Here is a 16,021-nt window from a genome sequence, read left to right as displayed (position 1 = left end):
AGAGGTGATATGTGAATTTGTATAATAAACCTAGTATATTACCTCCAAATGTGGAAGAAAGGGAACATTATATAGGTGCACCATCCCAAAAGTAATACTTACATTACTTCTCCCTTATTCTATTCTTGCACTGTATATGGGTGTATCTTTAACTACATCCTTTTTGGGGACTGTTCCATGGTTCATCCCCAATGTTTTCTTGCCAGAGGAGGAGAAGCATTGGTCAGACCACTATGATCTGCTCAGCTCTTAAATGGTCACGCAGATGAAAGGAAAACGTAAAGAAAAGAAGCAAGAGAAACAAAGCAGGAAAGAGATTAAAAAGAAATGCAGATGTAAAAAGAAATCTGAGGAATAAAGCTTTGTATAGTAAAATATATAAACTGATGCAAAATAAAATGCCATGGTGTTTTCTCCTGGAAAAGCTGAACAGATTCTGCATTAGAAAGCTACAACAGAAAAAGCAATAGAGAAGTGATAGGAAGGAGAAAAAAAAGACTGAGACATATGCCATAGGTCCATGGTAGCAGCAGGTACAGGGTGGATGAAAGCTACATGTTGGCAAGTCATATCTCAACTATTCAGCCACATAACAGAAAATACTGTATAATACAGTGCTCACAGAACCATCTGTAAGCTGTTCAAAAGACAGATACAGCTTCAGTTTGCCATCAGATTATGAAATGACAAATTCATTTTCAACCCTGGCCTTAACTGAAACACCAAGATCCTAACATAAAAAAACCCCAGAGATGATAAATACAGCTAAGAGGACACACTCTTATATCTGGCAGATGTACTAGAGTGTATCAAGAACTACTAAAAGAGTAAATTAAAAAAATGTCTCCTTCAGGTGTAAGTGGTTTGTTGTGCCACTTACCAGGGACGTTTCTGCCTCATGGTCATGACACTTGGCTTGCATACAAGACATCCACTTTTTTTCCTGCATAGAGGAAATCCATTAATTCTTGTTAACAACACATTTCGTTTGATATATGCAGCTTTGTTTCTTGTTAATAGTACATGAGCATGCAGCTTCATTTTTCTAAATAAAGCATAAATACCAAAAAGATGACAGATTTGATGAAATTTGAGTAACCCAGTCTTTAATGCCTAGAACAGTTGATTTATACATCTGAGTATGGTTTTCTTACCAATCACTCCAGAAACTGTATTTTCTCTTTGATTTGTATATGCAGTCACTGTGAGTGAGAAATATACAAGCATTTTTATACATCTCTGTGTATTAACAAAAAGAGTAGTAAGAGAAGGGGGTTTTCCCTCTAAAAAATGCAATTTTGAGCACTCATTAACAATGTATTTTGCATAATAATGACAAAACCCGGAATTAACATACGAGTTTTAGAGTGAAGCCAATTTTCTTTGATGCAATTAAAAAAAAAAAAAGCAAAACTAAGTTTAGCACATCTTTGTACAGAAGTGACCAAACTTCCGTAGAATACCTGTATAATAACAAAGGCTTTCACATCCCAAAAACCATGAAAGAAAACAAAAGGCACAGGTTGGAAAATCCTGTCAGAAAGTTTCCTAATTTTCTTTTTCATTTTGGGAAATGGAATATTGCAATTCTTCTGTAAGTGGCCTCATAGATGAGTAAACACAAATGCTTTATTAGAGCCTTCTGGAATTGAACTGCCACCAGATTTGGCAAAGACAGATATACTCAATCATAAAGAATAAGATAATATCAATAAATAAGCAACAATTCATTTATAAAAGATAAAGAAAACAAATCCTTGTTTGCCATTATATGGATAGTATTAAATAGTATTAAATCTTTAAAACCAGCTATTTTTTGCATTAAGAATAATGAAAATGTTACTTAGGGATTTCATATCATACTCAGAGATGAAGAAAAATAAAAAGAAAGCAATAATCTGTCAAAAGCAATACATTATGTTACAATGTTACCTGTTTTTCCAGAAGTCTAACCACATATGGATGATCGTGAAGATGATGAGGTTTCTCCTCTGTAAATTCATAGCTGTCTTTCAGTATTCCTAAATTGGATTTTTGTTGCATATTGGACTTTTGTAATTCTAACAGTTGCTAATAGGAGAGACAAGGAATACAAAATTTTCTTTAAACACAGTTATGCAGAGATTGCATCAGATACTTCTCCCGTTTCTCGTGAGGTCAGCATTTATCAAATTTCACATCATTAATAATATCTGTGGTAGTCTGTTATTTTACAGTTGGTTCTTCTGTAGTAGGTTTTAATATTCCTTGTTATAAGTTTGTAATGGCTCAGTCGCTCTACCCCATTTGCCTTCCCTAATGGTTCAGTCCCGAGTTGTTTGTCACAGTTTTCCCCGCCAAAACTATATGTCAATCCACATGTCAATCCACCTGTATACCTCCCTTGTTCCCTTGTCTCACCCCTGTCTGTCAAAGATAGCACACTCCTTTGGTTCTAGAGTGTTCCCTGTCTTTCATCCCTTCCTGAGGACAGAATTGGGTTGTGGGGCTTACTCCCTCCCCATGTTGGCTTGTACTGGGGAGCCCTTACCCTGCACCTCTCCCCTAATGCCCTCCTATTGGTCAAAGGTTGTGTCCTCCCTGTGTTCCCCCCATCCCTATAAAAGTAGCCCCTTCAGGTTCAGATTGGGTTCACTTGCTCAGCCCCGACGTCGACATTAAACATTTGGAGACTCAGACAAGTGTCCCTCCCTTATTCCTCTGCCTCGGTTTCCTCATGCTCTGTGCCTCTGCTGTGCTACCCATGCCGCAGCAATCACCGCCACCCGCAACAGTCTCGGCAGAGACTCGGGGACAGCCACTTGTGTGTCTGCCCTGCAGCCACAAGCGGGACCAGCTAGCCGGCCAACCTCTATCCTGTGGCCGCTGAGAGCCAGGCACAAATATCTACATCTAAAATAAATATGACTTGTAACAGTACACAGGACTTAGCAGCTACAAAATATAAGCCGCTCTGGTAATGCCATGCAGATTTGTTTTCTGACCCAGCCAAACTTTTATGATTCTCTAGCTAGTGAGCATTTCCAAAGTATGTATTGAAAACAAACGAATTCTGTCAGAACTGTAATGCAGAGGTTAGTGTCCTCCACACCACTTATGAAAATATTAATATAAGGATATCTAACATGCAGCAACCACAATATCTACTAACCTATAAACAGGCATTCAAAGGCTGAGGAGTACAGAAAAAAACTGACATAACTGCTGAAGGGATCATTCATTCATACAAAGCAATCCTTTAAATAAAAAAAAAAGGCAACCTGAAATTATGCTAATAAAATACCTGTATGCAAAGATACAATTATAGCTACCTTTCAATCATTATTTTTAAGAGTTCTGTAGCAAGAACTTTACAAAGACTATATCACATTTCAAATATGTGAAGTTCACTACGATCTATTGTAAGGGATTCATGCTTTAAAATGTTAGAAAATTTAAATTGCTTACATTTTCTAAGGTTGAATTTCTTGAATGCAAGTCCTTAAGCTCTTTCGTAAACATATCTTTCACTTTTTCTATTTGATCAGCAAATTTCTCTCTTTCTTCATCTTTCCATTTATGAAATGATTGTAGAAACTCTTCTTCTTTTGATTTTTGCTGGTCACACTCCTGAAATAAAAAAAAAAAAAATTTGTTATTTTTCCTCATATTCAATACAAATTCAAGCTCCCAAACTACATGTGGAATGCAGTCACTTTCAATATTTGTGAACTCCTATGGCATCAAAAAACATTTCCCCAGGGCTACGTATCACAAGCTTAAGATCTTGCCCTGCAATAACAGCACTCAACTCAGAACCCATTGTTTCATAGATGAAATTAGAACTATTTTATCCCTATATGCATTTACTCCACTTCATCCATTAGATTACTTCAACCATTCCACTGCACAGTGATGAAATTTTATATAGTTCTCAAATTGTTTAAAGTCCTGCATTTCACTGCCCAGGACATACATATCTTCTAGGAAACACCAACATTTTTCCATCACAGCATTTACTCTGAATTTGTTCTCTATAACATGCAATCATTGTGCAACTAGGAAGAATGGGATCATCTGTATCCTTCAATCAAGGATAAGATCTTCTGTTCTTTCAATCAGAAAGTACCATTGTGCCACCTGAATTGACATTCGATGTCAGTCATGGCAGACAAACTGTAAACAGTCACACCACACATTTCTATCTTCCCTGACATCCCAGAAAAACAGAGAAGTTTTGAAAGCTTCTTGTTGTGTAACACTGCAGACTTGTAGGTTCAGGACATTTCAGGTAGTCCCCTTGCAGTTAGGAGTCTCAGCTAAGACAAGTGACTTCAAAAGAGGCTCCTAAGGCACCAAAAAATCTACATTGCACGGTTATGAATACTCCAAGTTCTACCTCATAAACAAAACAATGCTGCGGGGGCAGGAGAAATATGTTATAGATGTATTTCTCAAAAGCTAGACACAGAATGAATGAGTAGAATACCTTCCACATGTCCACATAGGGCCAAGACCCATTATTCTGACAGTGCCTGTACTCCTAAGTGAAACTCTACCAGCTTTTGATTTGATCATTCAGGACTTTTGAAAATGGAAGCTGTACACTTCCAAGAAAGGGGAACAAAAGGACTGAAGAAAGAGAAGTCTGAAGCTGAGTTCATGGAAAACAACACTCCATGTTTTACAGAAGATCTTGTCTTACAGACAAGATCCTTTGTCTGAAAACAAAGGAAGAAAATAATCATCCATCATAGACTGTCAGGTTGGAAGGATCAGGTTGGATTATCCTTCAGGATAATCTGGTCCAGCCTTTCTTGACAACAGCACAAACTAGACAAGGTGGCACAGGACCTTGCCCAGCTGAATCTTGAAAGTGTTCAACTTTGGGAAATCAAATACTTCTGTGGGCTGAGTGAACACAGTTCAAAGTGCTAATTCTTTTGAGACATTCACATTACTTAGTAAGTACTACCTTAGACAACCTGGCCAAATTAGCCTGTTGTTCAAACTCTAACTGGGACTTGGTGAGCTGCAACTGTTCCTTCAGTTTTTCAATCTCATCCTGCAATTTTTCTATATTTCCTTTCTTCTTCTGTTCTGTTTAAAAGAAACACAGATTTTAAAAAGGTTTATTGCAATTTCTGGAACTGTAATACTTACTGCAAATACATTTCTAGTGTTTGAGTAACATTTTCACAAAGTGTGACTTTCTTAGACCATTTCCCTTCCCACTACTATGATTCTCTATAGATGCTTTTAAATATATATATTCTCTGGACTGCTAACTTACCCTCAAATACTTGTACCACTGACATGTGAAATAGTTTATGACATATTTACATGAAAAAGTATTCTATAACCTAATTTCAAAGGAATCTAAGCAACGCAGGCTGATAAAGAGGATGTATGAAGGACAAAGTGAACCTCAGTTATTCAATCTCTTAGGTTAAGTTTATTCAAAATGAATTTTGTAAGGAGTCCAGCTGGAATACAGCTAATTATCTGTGTGTAAAGAACTGGGGGAATATCAAACAAAAAATGTTAAAATATGCAAAGTCACAATAATCTTCAACTGTTAAAGGTTTTATCAATTTACCAGTTATTTACTTGCCTATTATCTGGGTATCTGAATATTATTTCAGAAATAACTGCATGGGATATTTTCTCCATAGAGCCATTTCAGGCTAATCCTTTTATACAACAATTACTTCAACTGTTTCTGCAGCATCTTACACTATCATAATTTTTATCAAGTGTAAGGTGCACAAGTGCTTCTTTCTCCTTCTAATACATTCACACTTCCTCAGCTGCTTATTCAGACCCTTCTCACTCTTGCTGCTGTTTCATTTGCCTGACAAGCTACACTTCAGACCTCATTAGATTCTTTCCACTTTTTCTCCTCCCAAACATTCCTTTTTTCCTAACTTGTTTCTAATCACTGTTACTTGTCAATACTTGTTAGTCCTTAGCAATAAATCATAAGCACGCAGCCTAGCAGGAAGGAGAGAAATTAGGTATGAATGAAAGAAACTTTGAGATCATTGTTTTTCAAGCTAAACAGTTTTTAGTGATGAGAGAAAAAAGTATGCAAGTTAGTGATAAAGCAACCTTGAATATCACAGATAGATGAAGTTAGACTGCTCTTAACAGTTTCTCTTTCTCACTACATTTTACAGTCAGTTCAGGAGAGCCTGATCCTATTCAAACTGATTTCAGGTGGGGTGGACTATTTCTGTATTAATAATTGTTATAGATTCGCAAGATTTTTTTCCTTAGTGCAGCTTCTTCATTTTACCCACGCCTCCATAACATACATACCTAAAGAGAAACTGTGCTCTGAACTGTGCTACTGACTGAAGTATTCAACAGAAATGCTAGTTTGAAAAGATGCTGTGAATATGGCACACAGGTGTTTGTTAACTATTTTCCAGAGACTGAAACATATGTTGCCCAATACATTGTATCTGTCAGTGGCACTTGCATTCACACAAACTGAGATCTGCCACCTAAAAAAATTAAAACTTTTCTTCCAAGTTACACAAAATCATGGACTGCACATCCTCACTGTATTTACACTTTTCTAAACCACATCTCTCAATTTTTTTGATAACATTAAAGTACATACCGATCTCAGACTCTTCTGGGTGACGCCTTTGAATGTGACTTTTTAAATATGATGAGGTCATAAAAGCCTTTTCACAAAATGGACACTACAAAAAAAAAAAAACAGTTAAAAACACATTAGTAACATCTTTTTGGTAAATACAGTGGTTAAGGTTTATAACAGGTTATTACATTTTGTTCATATATAAAAATAAGGTAACTTTAACAAATTCCCTCTCACAAGAATAAGAACAACAATTCTCATGGTACCCAATTTCTGTAAAGTCATTAGTATATTAATGCTATTTAACATTTCACAGTGATGGTCATGAGCAAGAATCTGATTGTGCTAGGCACTGTACAAACTGAACAGAACAGACTCTGGCCAAGCAAGTTCAAATTCAAATATAAACCATAGATAATGCTTCATATATGTAGGTAGAGAACTATAAAGAAAAGGCATGACAACCCTCTTCAGCACAATACACAGACTCCAGCCAACTAGTAGCTCAGGTGTTCTTCAGATTCATGCAACACCACAAAGCAGAGCACCACACAACTGGAAAAAAACCAATAAAGATGGGTTTGCCTATATGAGTTGTAAGATGCCATCTAGAATCCTTCTAAAGCACAAAGTTCTTTCAATTACTGTTTCTATAATTAACCTTCTAGTTTTGAATATAAATTTTAAGTCAAATTTGGATCCCACCCTTTTCAAAATATCCTTTTTGTTCACCTTCAAAATACATTCTACTAATGTTCAGAATATATTAAAAATAGATGGGTAGTATAAGAACAGAAGCTACATCTACAAACCCTGTAACATACTTTAAGACTATGCATGAGGGCTCCTCATCACTTTAGGGTCATTCATTACCTCTATCTCATACTTTTTTTTCAAATAAATACATTTTAACAAACCACAGACATTAAAAAAAGTAATTTTTACTTATCAATGTGATATGACAGTAAGAAACCAGGTTCAAGATCTTGTCACCATAATCAATGCCAGAAGGAGGATCTGGGGAGCTACAGGCCTGTCAGCCCAACCTCAGTGCCTGGCAATGCTCTGGAACAGGTCATCTTCAGTGTGATCACATACAGGACAACCAAGCAATCAGATGCAGTCAGCATGGGTTTAGGAAAGGTAGGTCCTGCCTGACTAACTTGATCCTTTTATTACCAGGTGACCTGCCTAGTGGGTGAGGGAAAGGCTGTGGATATTGCCTACTGGACTTCAGCAAAGTCTTCAGCAACATCTACCACAGCATTCTCCTGGAAAAGCTGGCAGTTCATGGCTTGGACAGGTGCATTCTTCTCTGGGTTAAGAACTGGCTGGATGGCCCAGCCCAGAGAGTGGTGGTTGGCATCTGGTCACTTCATGTCCCCAGGGATCAGTGTTGGTGACAGCCCAGTTTAATACATTTATTGATGATTTGGATGAGGGGATTGAGTGCACCCTAAGTAAATTTGCAGACAGCACCAATTGAACAGCAATGTTTATCTGACAGAGGTTAGGAAGGCTCTGCAGAAGGATCTGGATAGGATGGATTGATGGACAGAGGCAAACTTTATGAGGTACAGCAAGATGAAGCACCAGGTCCTTCACTTCAGCCACAAAACCCTCTGCAGCATTACAGGTTTGGGGCAGTGTCTATAAAGCTGCTCAGTGGAAAAGGACCACGGGGTGTTGGTCAACAGCTGCTGAACATGAGCCAATGTGTGCCCAGGTGGCCAAGAAGGCCAGTGTCATCCTGGCTTGTATCAGCAGTAGTGTGGCCAGCAGGACCAGATTGTCCCTCTGTACTCAGCCTTAGTGAGGCCATACCTCAAATCCTGTGTCCAGTTCTGGGTCCCTCACTACAAGAAGGACATTGAGCTGCTGGAGCATATCCAGAGAAAGGCAGTGGAACTGGTGAAAGTGGGGGCTGGAGGTGCCTGCAGAAGAGGAGGCTTAGATCTTATCACTCTTTACAACTGCCTGAAAGGAGGGTGTAATTACACGGGGTCAGCCTCTTCTCCCAGGCAACAAATGACAGGACAAGAGGACTTAGCCTCAAGCTGTGACAGGGAAGGTTCAGGCTGGACATCAGAAGGAATTTCTTCATTAAAAGGGTGGTTAAACATTGGCATGGACTGCCAAGGGATGTGGTTGAGTCACCACCCCTGGAGGTGTTCAAGAAATAAATGAACACTGCAGTTAGTGCCATGGTCTAGTTGATAAGATGTTGATCAGTCAAGGGTTGGACTTGATGATCTCAGAGGTCTTTTCCAAGCTAAATGATTCTGTGATTATGTGAGATTCCCAAATTTCATATTATATTTAAAATACTGCCACCGGTAGTCAGGTATCCTATAAAATACACTTTTCAGCAAACAGTAAAGCCATGAATAATTAAGACAAATTTTGTTGAGCAAAAGCAAGACCTAATATAAAACCAAAATAAAGTGATATAATATGGCAGCAAAGCATTACTGCCAACCAAGAGGGAGTGTACAGTGTAACAGATTGCACATGATTTACAGAACTAAATTGGCTGTGAAATAATGTTATCCATTCAAGCACAAACTTCAGGTCAGTTTGACTTGCTGATAGTGAAAGAAAGCTCTTACTGCAGGAGACAGGATTAACATAGGGAATATTTAGGTTTTGAATTATGCAACACTTTTCTTGCACTTACTTTTCAATGTTAACTACAACATGCACTTTATGCCCACATTGTAGATGAGAATGTTAGATTTCTGAACAAAGTATCAAAAAAGTGAAAACTATTTTTTAAAATTAAATTTGTATTACTCATATGAAGGTACTGACCAACGAGACTTAAATTTATAACTTGTAGGTATCAGTACCATTTTATAGTAGCATTTCATGGGTTAACTTATATTGATCTTGGATTAAAGGCATTACATCTGAATTCCAAAATGTTTACATTAGCTGTAAAGTGCACCTCCAGTAAAAAAATGCTTATTTGTAAACAAGTAACAGGCTTATTTGCAAAACATCCAAGACTTTGGGGGGATGGAATCTGATCTATCCTCTCAGGAACACCCAGAAAAGCCCCTATTATCTGGCAATGAAGATCATGGCACAGGTAAATATCACAGAGCTATTGTTTACTGATCACACTGCTACCCGGCATTTACAAACACTGGGAAGAGTTTAATTTATTCTGGCATTCAAACTCAGAATCCTGAAAACACTGTAGGAACTTCAGATATCGCTCAACATCATTCCCTGAACTAATTTTTCTCATGTGAACTTAAATAACTTCTAGAGAAAAGAAACAGAAGAATGAAAGGGGGGAGATCAGAAGTTTACTTTATAAGAAATCAAATTACAAATGGAAAATAGATTTCCATCTCTGTTTTACTGCAAATGCCATTGAACAGATTAGAAATGAGACAAGTTCACTACCATGTTTTTCAGCTTCCACAGAGACAGATGCACACTACAAATATTTCTGGAAAATCTGAAAATATTTGGCAATCACAGTATGAGAATTATTTAAGTTTACGCATAAAATGACATATGCAGTCAGTATTCTTTTGCAACACAGGACAAACTACTTTGTGAGTTGCATAAAGGTTTTTGTTTTTTTTTTTTTAAATAATAGCATATCAGCAGCTTGTCCTTGAGACTAACACTTGAATGCATGAACCTTGCCTCATGTATAGTTCTACTCTTGGGGCATAAGGTACCTTTTCCCTTACAGAAACACTTGAGCCAACTTAGCTGATGTCTTAAATATTGAACTTTGCCTGTAACTTTAAACATACAGAGCTAGCCTGAAATCATGTCAAGTCTGTGTCCAGTGTACCCTTTAGACTTCAGATTACATTTGAAGCCAAAATTTGCTTTCCTGAAACCTGAAAATGCTGATGCTGAAAAATACTTAGATCAAACTACCACACTGTTGTAGTGAGACAAAAAACCCTCCCAATATAAACAGAGTGCCATGACACTGTTGGAACAGTTGTATATTAAGATTGTTAAGGAAAATCCTTTAGGAACAGATTGTTGTGGAATCAGAGCTGAGCTAACTCACTGAAGCTCTTTACCATCTTGCCTGAGTCACCTCTGTGTCACGCACACAAGTAGAAAATTTGTGCCTGGAGAATATCAGTGCAGAACAGTGACTTCTCGCAGACAGTACATTACTGCTCAGCATCAGTTCCAATCTATTTGCCCTGTGTGTTTTCTGACCACACAGTTGGCAGACAAGGAAAGACAGCAAACACAACAACGTAGTAACATGTTTATCACAGGTTTTGCATGTATGTGTATCTGACATTTCAGATGCATCTAAAGCAAATCCAAGAGTAAAGAGCACCTGTTAGTAAAAAGAGGATTTGTTAAAGATGATGTAGCACTCTCCTAAGAATCTCTGAAACACAGATGGAAAACAAGCGCCAGCAATGCACTTCCTTTTGCAAGGTCACCGGTCCGTGCAGTTCCAGCCTTTCACCCAGCAAGCAACTACACCCCAGCAGAGCGGGGCTGCGCTGCCGCCCATTCCAGCAGGCCCAGAGCTGACAAGGTGTGGGTGACTGAGCTACCAGGCCCTCTCCTCTCACCTGGTGGTAGTTGGTTCGTGCTTCCAGCATCATCTGCTGGGTGCTGATCATCTTCTTCCTCCGCCGGCACTCCTCCTTAAGCTCCTGGATCTCCTGTGAGCGCTGGACCAATTCCTTGCCCAGCTGGTCACGCTGGGCCTGTGCCTCTCTCAGGGCCTCCTCCAGGCTGCCGAGCTGGGCGCTGAGGTACTCCTGGGAGTGCAGCAGGTACTCGGTAGAGAGCTGCGCCAGGCGCAGCAGCTTCAGCAGCAGCGGGTCTGCGGGGCCCTGGCAGTGCGGGCAGCACTCCCGCTCGGCGCTGCAGAAGGTGACATGTTCCAGGTGCGCCTGCAGGGCCGACACGTCCCCCTCCCGCGACAACCGCTCCACGTCCACGGTGCTCAGCCGCCGCCAGTCCGGGTTCTCGTGCCGCCCGCGGAACTGGAACGGGGGAAACACCACCGGCCCCGCGTCGGGCCCGGCCGCCGGAGGGTGGTAGGTGCGCTGGGAGAAGGGCTGCGGGAGAGAGACACGGCTCAGCCCGGGCCGACACTCCCCGCCCCGCCGCCCGCCCGCCCGTCCCGGCGCTCACCATGTCCGGGCTCCGTCCCTGCGGCTCCGCACGGCGCCGGCGTCCTCCGCGTCGCTATAGCAGCCCCGGCCTGCGCGAGAGGAGGCGGCAGTGACGCCGCGCTGTGCCGCCTCCCGCCCGCCCCGCCGCTCCCCGCCCCACGGCCCTTCGGCTCCGTGCTCCGCACAAATCCCGTCCTTCTCCCTCCCGGCATCCTCCTTCCGCGACGCCTCCACAGCCTCCTGACAGCGCCGCGCTAAGGATCTCTCTCCCGCGGGTCCCGGTGCTCCCGCTGCCCCGCGCACCGCACGCAGCGCATCCTTCACCATCTTCACACGCTACTCGCATCAACAAACGTATCCTCGGCTCCGCTCGTATGTTTATACATCCTTAACACAGCTACACAGCATACGCTTTCTCTCTCCACATTCCCTTCGCTTCTTTGAGGTCTGTACATACCACCCTGCTCGCACGTTCGCTGCATCAACGTGCATCCCCATCCTGTGCCTCCTCCGTGCTGCTCCTGACTCCAACCTTTCTCACTCTGCCATGACTTACACTCCTCTACCGCTGTCCTGTCCTTCTCCAGCCACGCCTACTCAACTTTCTCCCAGATGTGACAACACCTGTTACCTCCCTACCATCAGCATTCATACATACGTCGTTTCTCTGTACGTCTTCACACTGCTGCACCCTCATGTGCCTTAGCTGGTAGCTCTATGCAATCTCTCCACTGCAACTCCATACCCCTCCCAATGCCCACACACCAACCTCCTGCCGGGTGCTTTCAAATACCATCCTCACTTTAACACAGTCACACACTTTGCACGCCGCTTCCACACGCTCTCATTACTCATCAGATCAACACACCTCTGCCTGGTATCAGCACACACCAGACCCACTCCTGCAACCATACAACCCTACAACCTCACCACATCTGTTGTTCCTGTCTCATATTACTAATCCCAAACACTTCAGCCCCTTGTGCCTTGCATACATCACCTACTTTACCATCCATGCACAAATACTTTTCTTCAACGCAACCAACAACTTCTGCCTATATTTCCTGCGCCACCTCAATCCCCAGTGCTCCCCATATGGTGTTTCCCTTGCTCCTGCTCAGTTGCTTGAAACTGTTTCTAAGCAGCAGCATCTTTCTCCTCCACCATACAAAATCATCCTATTCCACTCTTCTCCAAAAACCTGCTCTTCCTGTTACCATTTCTTAATATTTCAGTCCCCTAGCTACGTCTGCCTTGTTGCCATCTTCCACATTTATCCCTCCCTACCTTTTCAGTCCCTTCCACACATATTTTAGTTTCTCATCCTCTTGGTCATTCCTAGATACATACCTCTCCAAGAACAGTCACACAATATATATCTGATCATACACTCCATTCCGTAGATTCCTCTACATCATGCATTACAGACTCACAGAGATGTTCTCAAGGGACCTCTGGTGATCATCGTCCAGTCCAAATTTCTGCCGCACACTAGTTCACATCACCTGTAGCATTTAAGATGAACAGACAATCCATGACCTCCCAGTACAACCTGCTGTATGTCTGCTCTCCTCCTGATGAAAACATTTTTATTAATGTGTCACCAAGTATCTGCTCACCAAGATTAAAAAATGGTTCGAATATTTTTGCCATATTTGTTCAAGTAACTGCAGGCCACTACTAGAGTACCCCTTTTCCTTCTCTTCACCACACTGAATAAGCCCAGCTCCCTCAGCTTCTCATAGATCATGTAGATCCTAACCATGTTAGGCCTCCTCTGTCCCCTTTCAGCTCTTCCACATAGTTCATACTCCCCCCTAGTATTTCCCTCCATTCGCCTCCTAGGAACTTGTAATGAACCTCATCTCTTATCTGCACTTTTAACATTGCCCTCTCCAGCATAAACAGTAACATGTTTACCAGTAATCACAATATAGAACTACTTCCACAAAAATACCAGCAACGTTGCTATGTGCACCAACACGAGCACCCTTACAAATTACAAGCTCTTAGTTTTATGTAGATTTCTATGTTGGTTGTTGTTTTTTGGATCTTGAACCTTAAGCCTACTGGTCACACTTACACTCAAGGTTCAGTTCCATTTAGATTCTTCTATCATTTACCATGCCACTTGTTTTTAATTTAGAAAAGATACTGTGTGATGTTTGCAACACTGCAGTCTTCTCCTGCAAGAATGACATTTTTGCCACCTCCTTTTCCATGAACAGAGTCTACAGCAAATCTTCAAAGAAATCTATTTAACTTTTTTTGATGTATATCAAATATAGATCTGCCATATTACACATAATGAAATCTAACTCCCAAAGATCTAAGCCCAATATGTGCTCCATCTATTTGACATAGGAGAAATTTCTTTACATAAAAACCATGTGAATTTTGAAAGCTACCACTTTGTGTGTCAAGCAGAAGCCTTAAATTAACAAAAAAAAAAAAAAAAAAACAACCAAACAACAACACAAAAAAAAAAAAAACACAAAACAAAAAAAAAAAACCAAAAACAAAAACCAAAAAAAACCAAAACCAACAAAAAAAAAACCCCAAACATTATTTAAAACTAGCAAAGTAAACCATGCCCGAGGACAGCTTATTCTTCGCAACCAATATATCTAGTCAGGAATATCCATACAGATTTGCATGCTGCTCCAATTAAACCTGCTTTAAATGAACGTGACCTTGCAGTGGTACATGATCTATGCATCATACAATGGTCCTTGTTGGAATGCACCTTAAAGACCATCTAGTTCCAACCAGCTGCCATGGGCAGGGTCACCTTCTAGTAGACCAGGTCCCTCAGAGCCCCATCCAACCCAGCCTTGAACACTGCCAGGGATGGGAGAGGCACCACGAAGTTGAGAAGACGAACAAACCACCCCGGCATCTCGATGGAGACAGAAAAAGTACGGACGGACGGAGGCGGCCCTTTTCGATCTTTTTTCCCTTTTCTTTCTGCCGGATTTACTCTATTCTAGGTGCTGTGCTCATGAGGAATTTAGGGTCATCACCCACCCGCGAGGCCTGGTCAAGGGTGGCACCGCCTGCTCCCCCGGCCGCCCCTCTTCTCCGGGACGGGCGGCACGGGGGAAAAGCGGCGCTTCCCCGCGGCGGTGTCCGCGGGCCAGGCCCGGACCCGGCGCTTCGGGAGGCGGCCGAGCACGGCCGGGCCTGCGAGAGGCCCTGAGCCGGGCTCCATCTGCCTGCCAAAACCTCCGGCTACGTTTCGGAGCGCGGCCGCCTCGCCACTCCCTCCCGCCTGCCCCAAGGGAGAGGCTCCTCCGGACTCTGCCTCCCGCCACCCTCCTGCGCCCGGGGTGGGGGGGAGAAAGGGAGACCCCTGCGCTCACCTCCGGCTGCAGCTCCGCGGGTCTCGGCGGGCGGAGGGCTGCGGAGGGGCGGCGGGGCTGCGGCCGCTCCCGCCCCGGCCGTTACCGGCGGTGCCGCGGCGGGCGGCGGCTGCGCCCCCCGGCCTCCGCCGGGCCCGTCCCGCGCCGGCCCCGCTGCCCCGAGGCCGCTCGCGGGTGGTGGCTGCGGAGGGGTCGGCCGCCGGGGCAGGCGGGGGCTCCCCCGCTGCTCGTCGACTCTCGCTGCTTGAAAACCGGCCCGGCAGATGCTGATGCCCAGGCGGGATGTCCTTTGTCTTAGTCCGGTCCCGAGCCTCTCCGACCGAGAAGAAGCCTTTTCTCTCCCTTTTTGTTAAATGCAAGGGAAGTTACAACAAGCTTTGGAAAGGCTGCCTTTGGAAATTCAAGGCACGTTTTGCCACGCAGTCACCGCACATGACATGTTTAAACCTGTGGAGCAGCGAACTTAGCGCGATGAGGAGTCCCCGACTACGGGAGGCGGGTGGCGCGGCAGGGCAGCGATGGGGTGGGGGTAGGAGCCCGCCTGCCCACCGAGATGGATGGGGGGTTTGGGGCTTGCAGGAGCCCTCCTGCCTACCGAACTGGATGGGCCGTCTTGAGGAGCTGCAGGATCCCATCTGCCCGCCGAGCAGAAGCGGGGTCTCGGGATCTGCAGCATCCTGCCTGCCCACCGAGCTGGAAAGGGGTTTGTGGGTCTGCAGAGACTCGCCTGCCTGCTGAGCTGGAGGGAAGCCCGAGGGACCGAGAACGTAGTGATAATCTCCATCGGGAGGAGGTGAGGAGCTTTAGTGAGAGTTTTCTGACGTTTGTAGGAAAACACCATGTTCCAGTACCAGGATAAGGTTGTGAGTATGCTTTCCTGCAGGTATCTTAAAAGAAGTAATGTCAGATGAAGTTGTTATTTTCAATGAAAATATGTATTGTAT

General features: G+C 43.0%; 1 protein-coding gene across 2 annotated transcripts in view; it reads right to left on the bottom strand.

Annotated features, from left to right (window-relative positions):
* DZIP1 (DAZ interacting zinc finger protein 1) overlaps positions 1-15,188 on the bottom strand; it is a 40,866-nt gene extending 25,678 nt beyond the window's left edge. For both annotated transcript variants that reach the window (XR_008435778.1, XM_053970741.1), the window contains exons 1-9: positions 15,078-15,188; positions 13,149-13,220; positions 11,735-11,804; positions 11,164-11,658; positions 6,608-6,692; positions 4,955-5,079; positions 3,448-3,609; positions 1,933-2,070; positions 881-943 (exon numbers count right to left, since the gene is read on the bottom strand). Coding sequence is in view for 1 of the 2 variants with exons in the window: in XM_053970741.1 (XP_053826716.1) it covers positions 881-943; positions 1,933-2,070; positions 3,448-3,609; positions 4,955-5,079; positions 6,608-6,692; positions 11,164-11,658; positions 11,735-11,737 (1,071 nt within the window). In the remaining variant the exon portion in view is untranslated. The remainder of the gene's footprint in view (positions 1-880; positions 944-1,932; positions 2,071-3,447; positions 3,610-4,954; positions 5,080-6,607; positions 6,693-11,163; positions 11,659-11,734; positions 11,805-13,148; positions 13,221-15,077) is intronic.
* Positions 15,189-16,021: the final 833 nt, after the last annotated feature.

Source organism: Vidua macroura, chromosome 2, assembly GCF_024509145.1.
Source record: "Vidua macroura isolate BioBank_ID:100142 chromosome 2, ASM2450914v1, whole genome shotgun sequence".
Lineage (NCBI taxonomy): Eukaryota > Metazoa > Chordata > Aves > Passeriformes > Viduidae > Vidua > Vidua macroura.
Note: the sequence above shows the minus strand (reverse complement) of the source record. Positions and strands in the feature narration are given on the sequence as shown.